Source organism: Podarcis tiliguerta, assembly GCF_965153285.1.
Source record: "Podarcis tiliguerta genome assembly, chromosome: 7".
Lineage (NCBI taxonomy): Eukaryota > Metazoa > Chordata > Lepidosauria > Squamata > Lacertidae > Podarcis > Podarcis tiliguerta.
Genome location: NC_139540.1, coordinates 65,501,039 through 65,513,836, shown reverse-complemented (window position 1 = coordinate 65,513,836; position 12,798 = coordinate 65,501,039). Strand labels below are relative to the sequence as shown.

Genomic DNA, 12,798 nt, shown 5'->3' with positions numbered 1-12,798 from the left:
CAAGCCTTGCAAGCCCAGCGGGAGTTCCGCGGGCTCGCAAGGCTTGCGGATAGCAGCCTGTTCTGGGGGCTGGGGTCGGGGAAGCTCGGGCTTCACCCACCCCAGCCCCGCGGCTTGGGGGGGGGAATAATTTTTTTTTATTCATTCCCCCCCCCAAAAAAACGAGGTGCGCACTATGGGCCAGTGCGCCCTATAGGGTGAAAAATACGGTAAATATAGATAGCATTGCAGCCTGCATGGCACCAAACATTTTTGCATAATTCTGTGGATCTTGAAAACTCTTATGCTTAACAAGTCCAAATGAATGGAGTCTGAATGATTTAGGATGGCGTTCTCGGCTTACTTTGGCCTCAACAACACAGCCACTCTGGGAACTGTGTAATGTTAAATGTTGTACACATCGCTTTTCTGTCATACTGGAAGTCTTTGAGTCTTGATTAGCAAAGCAGCTCTGGTCTCTCAAGAGTGAAGATTTCTGCTTCTCCGATGGGACTCCACCTCCCTCACTCTGTGCACCCCCTAAATCTCTTCTTTGAGGTTCCCCATACCCTCTGGAGCAGATCTGGGGAGGAAGGCAGGGGGAGAAGATTGGGGGGAGAAGATTCCTCCGTTGCACAGGAGGAAATCCTTGCATTGGCAGGACCCTTTAGTTTAGCACCGCTGCTGGTTAATTCAGAGGCTCAGCTTCCATCTTTAAAAAGTATTGTTAGTATTTAAATATTGCCTTTCGTTTCAAAAAGAAAAGTCAAGGTGGTTCACAAGCAAAAGCCAACAGCAAAATAGCAAGTATAAAACCAATCTATTAAAAATATAACTACCCCTAATTGCAATACACAGTAAAGCTTTTTAATCAAAAATAGTTGACTATACTCATATTGGGTTTTGTGTTTTTTTTTAAACCCCTTTCCCCCCTCCCCCTAAAAATGCAGGTTGAAGAAGTTAAAAAGCACCAGCACTGTTTAGCATTTAGCTCTTCTGGACCTCAGAGCCAGAGTTACTACATCTGTTTCGACACTTTCACTGAGTACTTGCGGTGGCTGCGGCAAGCTTCAAAGGTAAGACGAGCTTTGGACTCTTCCGGTTATTCTGAATACCCAGTATATTGTACAAAAACCACCTGCGCTATTGACAAAATGGGTGTGGCACGGGCAATTCCAAGTTAACATTGACCAACACTATCCTCCTCCTATTACAGGCAGCAGGTGGGGGCTAATGGACAAATGCTGCTTTAAGGCCACCCAGGAGGGGTGCGGTGGAAGGACTTTCCAGCTCATGCTCTTAGCTGCTGTACCACTTCAGCTTATTCCAGCCAGGCAGCAACTTGTATGTGCCGCTCGGACTGTAGTCATCACTCCCCGCCCCCCAATGGGGAATGATTGATTCTTCTTTATTGCCACTGCCGCCACAAATTTGATAAAATTTTACATAGACCCAGGACAAATGCTCTAAGTCAGGGGTGACCAGCTCCCAAGAGACTGCGATCTACTGGCAGTGATCTACCCCCTTTTTGGGGGTTCAGGTCAAAGTTGAGTTTTGGGGTTTTTTGAGAGAAGGAAAAGCACAGTTTCTTAGGTGTGCAGGGCAAGCTTTTTGAACTTCTTTGGGGGAGCCAATGATCTACCAGTGATCTACCGCAGACGTTCAGGGATCTACTGGTAGATCACAATCTACCTGCTGGGCATGCCTGCTCTAAGTCAGTAGTTCCCAGTTGGTGGTCCGTGGACCTCTGAGGGTCTGTGGCGCCACCCACATAACAAAAACTACCATAGAGTTATCAAAATGTTCAAAAGTAACGGGACTATGGCCTGGGTTTTGAAAACAGTACTTAGCTAATTGGGAACCACTGCTCTAAGTTCTTTTTAATGTTGTATTTTAAATTGTTGCAATCTGCCCTGGGACTGCAGTTGGTCATTTATTATTATTATTATTATTATTATTATTAATAGAAGTATTAGCAAATGGAGTGCCACACTCTCACAAACTCAAACTTTAGGTGGTGGTTCCTGTCATCATTCTGTCTGTTTATTTGCATATTTATAATCGGCATTTTTATTGAAACATTTCAAGGCGGTGTATAACGTATGAGGACAAAATCAGCACAAAAACATCCCTGGGATTGTTCCATACAAGTTACACCCACACTGAGTGGTCCCCCCCCCCCAATAGCTGGAATGTGCCATTGATGCCTCCAGTTTGCCTGGAAGGAAGGCAGAGAGGGGTTTATGAGTGGGCGTACTAGCCTACTGTGTGCAAAAGTAAACAAATTCTGAACCTGAGGCGCGTTGTGATGGAACACTCCTATAATTTTCCATGACACATTGTGATAGAGAGTAATTGTAATCAAGAGAATTGCAGTTGACTGTTTAAGATGGTTAGACGGTTTCAATGTGAAATAGGCTTGTACATGTGAAAACTTAATGGTGCATTCACACACACACACACACACACACTCCCCCAGAACCTCAGTGGTGGCAGCTGTCTTAATGTGACATTTGTGTGGCCTATGTATCCTTGTTGTTTTCCCGTCTTCTTCTCTCACTTTGCCTGTCTGCTTCACTTTCTTCCTTTGCAAACTGAACAGGTAGAAGTAGTGCCAGGTGGAAACACCTCAGCCACACAAGAGACCTCCTCCCCCCCTTGGTTTTCCCCTCCCCTCACTGTCGCGTTCAACTTGATTGTAATTGTGTGCTCCAAAATGAAAGCTGCTCATTAGTTCTGGTTATCCTCTTTCTGGGAGAGCAGTTGTCTCCTTATTTCCAACAGCTTGTCTTGGAAATTAAGGCAGATCTAAATTAGAGTGAAGCAGCATAAAAATAATAAAAGTTTAGAAGTATGGGGAAGATTGAGTGAAGAAGAAAAAATTACTGATTGCATGAGATTACTGTGTACCACCCTGTGCCTTCTCTTACTCTTTGTTCAGCTGCGTTGGGAAAGTTGCCAGTGTAAGCTCAAATCTCCATGCAAGTCGCAGTTGACATCTTCTTTTCTTTGCCTGCTGATGCCATATAAACTTGCTCTCCACAACAGAGCCCAGGATTTGGCAAAACCATGCAAGCCAATTTGCTCGTGCTTCCCACAAATTCTGTTGGATTGTGTGGTGACCGTGTGACTTGACATTTTAAGACAAATGACTTGATAGTATCGAAATGTTTGTGGTTTGTTGGATTTGGGTGTCTAAGTTTGTGGGTGTCTAAGTTGTAAGCAGAAAGAGGAGGAGAAAAGGGAGGCTGTCTAGTAATTCTGTTCAGTCTCTTGCCCCGTGAGTTTTTTTCTTTTGTGATGGGTGAATAGAGAGTCAAAACAGACAGTGGTAACTTACTACAGTGTGCATTCAACTACTTGGAAACCCTCCATTCCTATTACAGTATTGAGACAGTATTTATACAGAGCCTGGAAGTTATAAGGGGTTCTGGGAGTGCATAGGAAGTGCACGACAATAATGAGTCATCTGCAGCCACCTAACACATTCCCGAGAGAGATGGGAACTCATTCAGCAATTTGTCGGCTAGTACAAGGCAAGACAGGGACGCGGGTGGCGCTGTGGGTTAAACCACAGAGCCTAGGACTTGCTGATCAGAAGGTCGGCGGTTCGAATCTCCGCGATGGGGTGAGCTCCCGTTGCTCGGTCCCTGCTCCTGCCAACCTAACAGTTTGAAAGCACATCAAAGTTGAAGTAGATAAACAGGCACCGCTCCAGCAGGAAGGTAAACGGCGTTTCCGTGTGCTACTCTGGTTTGCCAGAAGCGGCATAGTCATGCTGACCACATGACCCGGAAGCTGTACGCCGGCTCCCTCGGCCAATAAAGCGAGATGAGCGCCGCAACCCCAGAGTCAGCCACGACTGGACCTAATGGTCAGGGGTCCCTTTACCTTTACCTTACAAGGCAAGATACCCCAGTGCCCTCTAAATCTCTCTTTCTGCCCACCTTTAGAGAAGGCCACAGGAACCACTTCTTGCCCTGTTGTTGAACAGCACTGGGATCCCTAAATGTGGTAGCCCCAATAACTTGAGGCCGTTGACTGTGGATGAGGATGGTTGCTTGTTGTTCCTCTTCATTATTTATTTTATTATTTTACTTGCTTTGAGATATATTTATTTCATCTTTGTTTCATAATTTTACATTCCTCTTGATTGTATGTCAGTGGTTAACACTAGGCTCACCTTCAGTGCTGTTTTTCTAGAAAAAGGGGTGCCGGAACTCAACACGGACACCTCCCTTGTGCTCTTACAATGGCAATGGCGCCCACCTGTTGGAATTGGAGAAAAAGCCCTGCTCACCTTCATTTTCCTCATAAGAAGGTCCCCTGCCTTCCTCTTACCTAGTGCTCAAATATTATACACAGGCCCATGTATTGTATACATGAGTTGAGATGCATTTGGGGGGACGAATGAAACTTAAGAAGGTTGAGCAAGTTGCCACGAATGTGACTGACATCTCTTTGTGGTTCATGGCTTTGCTATTCGCACATGCGTCCTGTTCTAGAATCCATCCCTTTGTGTAAATTTGCATTTGTGCCGTAAGTGAATACAGTTCAGTGATTGAAACTCTTCCCCACCCCACCAGTTCCTTTTCTTGCTAAATATATATTTAGAGAGCTATTGGACTGTGTAGAGAAACGTTGAGATTTGTGTGTAGTTGTGTCATCTCAGAAATTTACTTTTTAATGAACACTTGGACATGGGGAGAAAATGTCGTATGTGTTTGGGGGGGGAAAGTGATTTTTTTTTGGGGGGGGAACGGTATCTAGAACTGGATTGCCATGTCCTTGATCAGAGTGGGGAATTGTTTGGACCAGATATTGCTGGACTCCAGCTCCAGCTCCAGCTCCAATCGACCCCAACCAGTATGGCCAAGAATCAGAGATAATAGGGTTTGTAGTGTATCAAAATCAAGAGGCCTGAAGCTTCCCCAATCCAGTTCTACATGCGTGTATGTATTCACATCTATAAACTGCAGGACTAGAACAGGATTATTTTATAATCCCTCTTCATGTGTTAATTGTGTGAAGGGGCTCCACGTGATTAAAAGGGCAGTGAAGCTGTGCCATTGCCTGTGGTTGCAAGATTGACTTACCACGTGCTTAGGATGGACGTCTGAAATGGGGAGGTCTGCATTCATAGACCTCTGTGGGGGCTGGAATCCGGAATCAGTACACTATTTCCCTAGTTTGGTGCAACAGTCTTACTGAAGATAGATCAAAGTTTCTCTTGCAGAACTTTGAGGAGAACGCTTTGGAACTTAGAAGAAAAGAAGTGCTCTTGGAGCTATGTTGCTCTTTGAACACTAAAGAGTTTTTAATTTACCACATGCCTGGTCATATTTACCAGAATAGATTGACCAATGGCAGGATCAGAGTGAACATAGCATTGAAGTTGTGGTGTTTTAAACAGCAACAGAAAACACCATATGGTATGCAGACCACCTGTTCCTTATAGGATGTCACTGGCAAGTTCATGTAATGGATTCTTGTGTTAAACTCTGAACACTTCTTTATACTCAAGACAACTGATGGGTGCTCTTTACGTGGTCACTCAGGGCTGAATCAACCAAGGATGAACGCTGATTCATAAGTTATCTGCAGCCATGTAAGGGCTATTTCTCTGTGGGTGCTTTCCATGCTGTTCCAGTAATGTTTTGAAACAACATCATGCATAGCCTGTGGGCAATGACATGGTTTTGGCGCTTGTGAGTTGTCCTCCTACCTTCTTACTGGGCGAGCTTTGGATTTTGTTGTTTAGTCGTGTCTGACTCTTTGTGACCCCATGGACCAGAGCATGCCAGGCACTCCTGTTTTCCACTGCCTCCCGCAGTTTGGTCAGACTCATGCTGGTAGCTTCGAGAACACTGTCCAGCCATCTCGTCCTCTGTCGCCCCCTTCTCCTTGTGCCCTCCATCTTTCCCCACATCAGGTTCTTTTCTAGGGAGTCTTCTCTTCTCATGAGGTGGCCAAAGTATTGGAGCCTCAGCTTCAGGATCTGTCCTTCCAGTGAGAACTCAGGGCAGATTTGCTTCAGAATGGATAGGTTTGATCTTCTTGCAGTCCATGGGACTCTCAAGAGTCTCCTCCAGCACCATAATTCAAAAGCATCCATTCTTCGGCGATCAGCCTTCTTTATGGTTCAGCTCTCACTTCCATACATCACTACTGGGATAACTATAGCTTTAACTATACGGACCTTTGTTGGCAAGGTGATGTCTCTGCATTTTAAGATGCTGTCTAGGTTTGTCATTGCTTTTCTCCCAAGAAGCAGGCGTCTTTTAATTCCGTGACTGCTGTCACCATCTGCAGTGATCATGGAGCCCAAGAAAGTAAAATCTCTCACTGCCTCAATTTCTTCCCCTTCTATTTGCCAGGAGGTGATGGGCCCAGCGGCCATGATCTTCTTGTGTGTTTTTTGATAGCAAGGAGCTATGCTGAATGCATGCCCTGCCCATAGGATTCCTGGATCTAAATGGTATTGAGGTCCCCATAGGGAAGTGACTCCATCCTTGGTTGAAAGTGGTGAATGGTGAATCTCTTACTACTGAGAGATGCATTTCCACACTCCCAGCTTTTAACAAGCTCCATGATGGGGCACACAGATTAGAAACTGTTTCTCCAGCCAATCTGCCATTGATGTAATAATCGTTTGGTTCTTGCTACATACAGTTTATATATATATTCCTTACATTGCGCAAACATGCTGCCTTCAAACAGTGCAGTGCTTTTTTTTGCTTCATGTTCACTTGCAACAGAGATGGGAGTTTGCTTGTGCTACCTGCAGAAAATCAAGGTTAAGGGGACAGTGAACTTTCATCTCAGCAAATTTATTGGGAACACACGAACAATTCTTCTTTCGCGGGAGAGAAAAGGTTCACCTTCATGCCTGAGAATATCAATACGTTGTAATTTGAGGAAAGCCCACCCAAGGGTAAAATGCTTCACAGTTGGGCAAGGGTGCAGACCATAAAAATGATCATAGGTTAAATGAATAACCCTTCTAGTTTGTACTGAGGGGGAGGTCACTGGGATAATAGCTGATGGGACCAGTTTGAGGATTTCCCTTTGCAATGCATGCATGTGATTGACACCTGTCAAATTTAGTAGTAGGCTACATACCACAACTAGATTTCCTCCTCCTATAACAGACACCATGGCCAGTAGAGGTAATGGGAGTTGTAAGTTCAACATCTAGACGTCCTCTGGGGGCCTATAAGCAGCTGCTGCTGCTGCTGCTGCTGCTGCTGCTCCTCCTCCTCCTCCTCCTCCTCCTTCTTCTTCTGAGCCATGTGTGGTGTAGTGGTTAAGAGCAGTAGTCTTGTAATCTGGGGAACCGGGTTCGCATCTCCGCTCCTCCACATACAGCTGCTGGGTGACCTTGGGCCAGTCACACTTCTTTGAAGTCTCTCAGCCCCACTCACCTCACAGAGTGTTTGTTGTGGGGGAGGAAGGGAAAGGAGAATGTGAGCTACTTTGAGACTCCTTCGGGTAGTGATAAAGCGGGATATCAAATCCAAACTCTTCCTCCTCCTCCTCCTCTTCTTCTTCTTCTTCTTCTTCTTCTTCTTCTTCTTTTGTAATGCAGTGGACTTAGACAACCCCCCCCCCCCAATATTGAAGCTCTGTTACTAATGAGGGGTTTCTTGGAGTTCATGTGTCCTCTGTCAAACCATTAACTGATAGTACAAAATGTGGGAAGTTTCAGGTCTTCCTTTCTCCTAAATCAGACACTGTTTTTATTGAGGAGCCTGAAACGTGGAGACAAAGTTAGGACTGAATGATGTGATTTGTTGTGGCTGTTTCCCTGGCTATTTAGGTAAAAAGAAGAGTTTAATGTGAGATACTATTCCTTAATTGTAACGTTTGCTTTTACAAGACTTGACAGGTTCTGATTTGATGAAGCAAGGTCATGCATATGTTCCTGTCAACTTGTAATTTTCTGCTTGGTTAGATTTTATGTATGTTTTCTTAAAGCGATGCTGACAAGAAAACCACATACCTTCATTTGACAGTTAAAACAATTTTTTTATTTAGCCTACGTAATTGACCAGTGAGATCAAATCTGTTGCCACCACAACTTTCTGTCGGGGAATGTCCTACAGTCGCTTGACCCAAAGAGGTGTGAGTTCAGTTTTCCACTTGGCCACAAACTCAGGTAGTGATTGTTAAAATGGGATAACTTCTACGTACTCCACCCTGAATTTCCTGGTGGGAGGGCAAGCTGCGGGACCATAGTACATTGTTTTTATCAGGGATGGGGAACCTGAATCTCTCTAGGCATTGATAGACTCCCTCAGTCAGCATGGCCAGTGGTCAGAAAGAATGGGAGTTGTAGTCCGAGAAGACGACTTGTAGAATCTTTAGCAACAAAGGCAGGGTATAGAAATAGCACTTTTTGCAAATGGCACTTTCTTGGTTTTCGTTTTTGTGGACCATGTTTTTGGATGCGTTGGTTTCAAACTGTGTTTCTGAAGGAGGCAATTTTTTTAAAATTAAGAATTCACAGAATTGCAGGAGTTCATATGGGCACCCAAGAGTCATTTTGTTCAACCCCCTGCAGTTCAGGAATATTTTGCCCACGATGGGAATCAAACCCACGGCCCTGAGCTTAAGAGTCTCATGCTCTACCAACTGAACTCTAAACCTTCTTTCCCCACCACCACCTGTATTGTTCTGGAATGATGAAGTGTGCCCCACTTCCCTGTCCTGTTTTGGTGCTTCTACACGCCATGCAAAGAAACTTGGATTTGTCATGTGAGATTTATGACTAGAGATGGAGTTACTTCTGTCCTGGCGGGATAGCTTTTAGTTTGCCACCGTCCTCAAAATAATTCTCGGTACCCAGAAATTATCTAGAGAGGATGTGGTTGTGACTTGGTCTTTCTGTGGGTGAACAGCAAGTGGTTTTCAAATAATGATGATTTACAAGACTCTGCACTTTAGAGTGCAAGCTAGCCATAGAACATGCTTCAATTGCTTCCTCTTTCTGCTATCAGACTTGCATGGCATTTCTTGGCTTTCTTGAATTCCTCTTTACTTCTTGTACAGAATTTACCGGCATTATTTTATTAGGAATGGCACTCTCTTGAGACCCACACAGTTGCCAGTGCTCCACCCAGGTGCTCATAATATGCAGATTTCCTGTAGTTTTAGAAATATACCTTAGGACCACCGTGATTGGCAATGTTGCACCCACTCTGAAATGGTTGAGTCTGCCTTCCTGCTCGAAAGCGGTTGGGGGGGCAGGAGGAATCCTCCCCCCCATGAAAAGGTACCACTCAAAGTTTGGCTTTGTTGCCTGTAGGGCCATTAGTCATCTCTTTTTGCTCCAACCAAGATTCCCTGCCCCTCCCAATTTTTTTAATAGGCTTTAATCAATGGCTTGTTCTGAGGGGGTAGCCTGTTTTTGTACATTTGAATCAGAGGATGGCAGAGTCGGAAGGGACTCTGAGGGTCATCTAGTCCAACCCCCTGCAATGCAGGAATCTCAACTAAAGCATCCATGACAGATGGCCGTCCAACCTCTGCTTAAAAACCTCCAAGGGAGGAGAGTCCACAACCTCCCAAGGGAGACAGTTTCACTCTTACCGCCAGAAAATTTTTCCTCATGTTTGGCTGGAACATGACTTGAGTTTCATTTGTTTTATAATATGCGTAAATGTATTTCCTGTTTGGAATAATATTGGTGTCGGGGTGGGGGTGGGGTGTTGAAAACCCCCAGTTTCCTCTTGTTAATCGATATTTTGTGATGCCAATGACAGATTTCCAAATGGGCGCATGGGGCCCCCAAAACCGAGCAAGTTCATTTGTTAGATTAACTGTTTTTAAACCCTTGTTTATAAATTCTGCTTAGGAAGCACTTTAAAAAAACACACACAAAAAACCAGCAGTGCTTACCAAAAACCAGGGGTGGCAATGTACCATTTTTAGCAGATGGATTCTATTGTGTTTAAGCAAACTTTTTCAACAGGGGGCCGGTTGACTGCCCCTCAGACCTTGTGGGGGGCCGGACTATATTTTGAAAAAAAAAATTTGAACAAATTCCTATGCTCCACAAATAATCCAGAGATTCATTTTAAATAAAAGGACACATTCATGTAAAAACATGCTGATTCCTGGACCGTCCGCAGGCCAGATTCAAAAGGCGATTGGGCCAGATCCGGCCCCTGGGCCTTAGTTTGCTTTCCCATGCCTTAAACACTAGTTCACACCCGCTGCTATGTTTTGTTGGCTAGCAAAGAAGATTCTCCTTTCCCATTTCACGTAATTCCTGCCCGTTTTAAAACTCTAGAATTGGCTTCTAAGTGGGGCTTTCAGCTGCTGCCTTCTGAGTGATACGCAAATAGTATGTAGCTTTGTATAGAGCAATTTTTCATTGATGGTGGTTAAATATGAGCGCGGCTTTTGAAAAGTGCAAAATGAATTGTTTTATTTTTATTATTTATTTATTGAATTTTGTATACCGCCCTATACCCCTGGGCGTTTCACAGAAAAGATCAACATAAAAATGACAATATATATATAATTAAAATAAAAACCACAACCCAATAATACCCACCCCCCCAAAAAATTAATGCTCAGCTGTGTTGCTTGTGCAATCACACTTTTTGATTTCCCATGCATATTCCACTGTGGTTTTGAGATTAAGGCCCATGTAACAGCCTGCACATAGTTTGCATGTAATTCCAACATGAAATTATTCCAATTATCAAAGTAAGTTACGTTGCCAGGGTGTTAACTTGAGAAGCAGTTCTGAGATGACCTTTGCGGTATAACAGTTGGCATTGTGAGTAGGAGAGTTCCTAGTTGGAAAATGGACCTGGAGTAAATTCACGGGATGCTTTTCACACATAACACTAAAAGCACTATTTTCACATAACTATCTCTTTGCCAAATGGAAAATGTGCATTGGCTGGAACATGTATTTGACTTGAAAGGCGCTGTGTTTTCTGCTTTCTGACCTTTGTTCTGTTTTGGTTTTTATCTTGCTTCCCAGTCCCAGTTGGGACCATCATCTCACAACATTCATTCATTCATACACTCAAATAGGGCCTTTTTAGTGTGTGATGTGTGAAAATTCTCTATACTGGTGGGGAATGTCCTTAAGAAATTTGAATTCTTGTTCTTTGCTTGCTTGCGTTTTCCTTGGAGCTAAAATGAGAACAGTTTTCCTTTCATCAACTGCTCCATAAATGGGTTGAAGTGTCCCACCTCCCTCAGTAACTTGAAAGCTTATGTAGTTTGGTGTAAGTCGCCAAGAGCCAGGAAGAATCTGGTTCCGATCTCCTGAGTCATGAATTCCTTGGCCCTGTTCTGAAATAAGTATGATTTATCGGACCAGGATTACAGTACGTTTCCGAGCACAATTCAGTGTTGGTGCTGACCTTTAAAGCCCTCAACGGCCTTGGTCCAGTATACCTGAAGGAGCGTCTCCACCCCCACCGTTCTGCCTGGACATTGAGGTCCAGCGCCGAGGGCCTTCTGGCGGTTCCCTCGCTACAAGAAGCCAAGTTACAGGGAACCAGGCAGAGGGCCTTCTTGGTAGTGGCACCCGCCCTGTGGAACGCCCTCCCACCAGATGTCAAAGAGAAAAACAACTTCCAGACTTTTAGAAGACATCTGAAGGCAGCCCTGTTTAGGGAAGCTTTTAATATTTGATGGACTATTGTATTTTAATATTTTGTTGGAAGCCGCCCAGAGTGGCTGGGGAAACCCAGCCAGCTGGGTAGGGTAATAATAATAATAATAATAATAATAATAATAATAATAATAATAATTACTAGACAGACCTGAAGCAAGCCACCACCTCTCTTCTGAGACCCTCCTTTAAGGTGTGGGAATACTAAGGTTGACCTGATTCACACTGCTATCTGTTGTGAGAATTACCAGGATGAAGCATATAAAAGTGTTCGAAATACCCTATATTAGAGCCCAGTGTTCTTATGACCATGCCTCTCTAACTTGGGCAGTTTGGATTAAGTTTTCTCTTCTTGGGAATCTTTGTTTTTCAAATAACCCAGTCAAACCCAGCCAGCCTCTCTCACTGCCAATCTTCAGCCATTAAGTTCTCCAGAGCAATGAACTCCTGCCTGTTTTCCCTGGGTACGGCTTGCAAAGCCATTAGTATTACTTCGCCTTTTCATTTCTGTCCAATTTAGATGATTCGTTTGATTATATTCTTAGCTGAGGTTTTAAAAAGCCGCCGCAGTAAAAACGTCAAGTGAGCAGCATGGCTTTATTTGGTGCTGGAATGAATAGCTGAAAGATCTGTATAACCTTGCGATGGGGGCAGGCATGGTGGGCTATCTTTTTCTGCCTTTGTTTCCTTTTCACCCAGTCAGGACATACTCTGCTGACCTTCCCGAAATAGCCTTTTTCTCTGGATCAGTATTTGCATTATGCACAGAGAATGGAACCCTTGTATCCTAACTTGTAGGCCTCCAGCAATTAGTAAGTTCACCAGCTAGTATTTGAAGATTCTGTTATTTTGCCCTGAATATTCCCTCTTCACCAGGTTTCTCTTTCACCCCGAGAGGCAGGCTAGAAATCTAAAATAATGATATTTGGGGGAAGGGAAGAAAAAGGGGGAAGTACACCGTTCCTGACTCTGTATTCTTCCTTCTCTGAGGTTTAAAGCAGGGTTTCCCAACCTGTAGGTCACATAGCCTGGGCAAGTGGGTGGTGGGCTTTATAAATAAACAGAATGGTTGTTGTTTTTTTAACCGATGTGATGTGCTGGTATGATGGACAGCTCTTATAATATGCCAACAATTTTTTTTAACACTTTGTTGAAACTTGTAGTCGAATATCAGAAAA

The 12,798-nt window shown here is 44.0% G+C and overlaps 1 protein-coding gene across 4 annotated transcripts in view; it reads left to right on the top strand.

Annotated features, from left to right (window-relative positions):
- Positions 1 to 12,798, top strand: part of PHLPP1 (PH domain and leucine rich repeat protein phosphatase 1) — a 158,260-nt gene that overhangs the window by 87,735 nt on the left and 57,727 nt on the right. For all 4 annotated transcript variants that reach the window (XR_014513335.1, XR_014513336.1, XR_014513337.1 and 1 more), the window contains exon 3: positions 930 to 1,055. Coding sequence is in view for 1 of the 4 variants with exons in the window: in XM_083449263.1 (XP_083305389.1) it covers positions 930 to 1,055 (126 nt within the window). In the remaining 3 variants the exon portion in view is untranslated. The remainder of the gene's footprint in view (positions 1 to 929; positions 1,056 to 12,798) is intronic.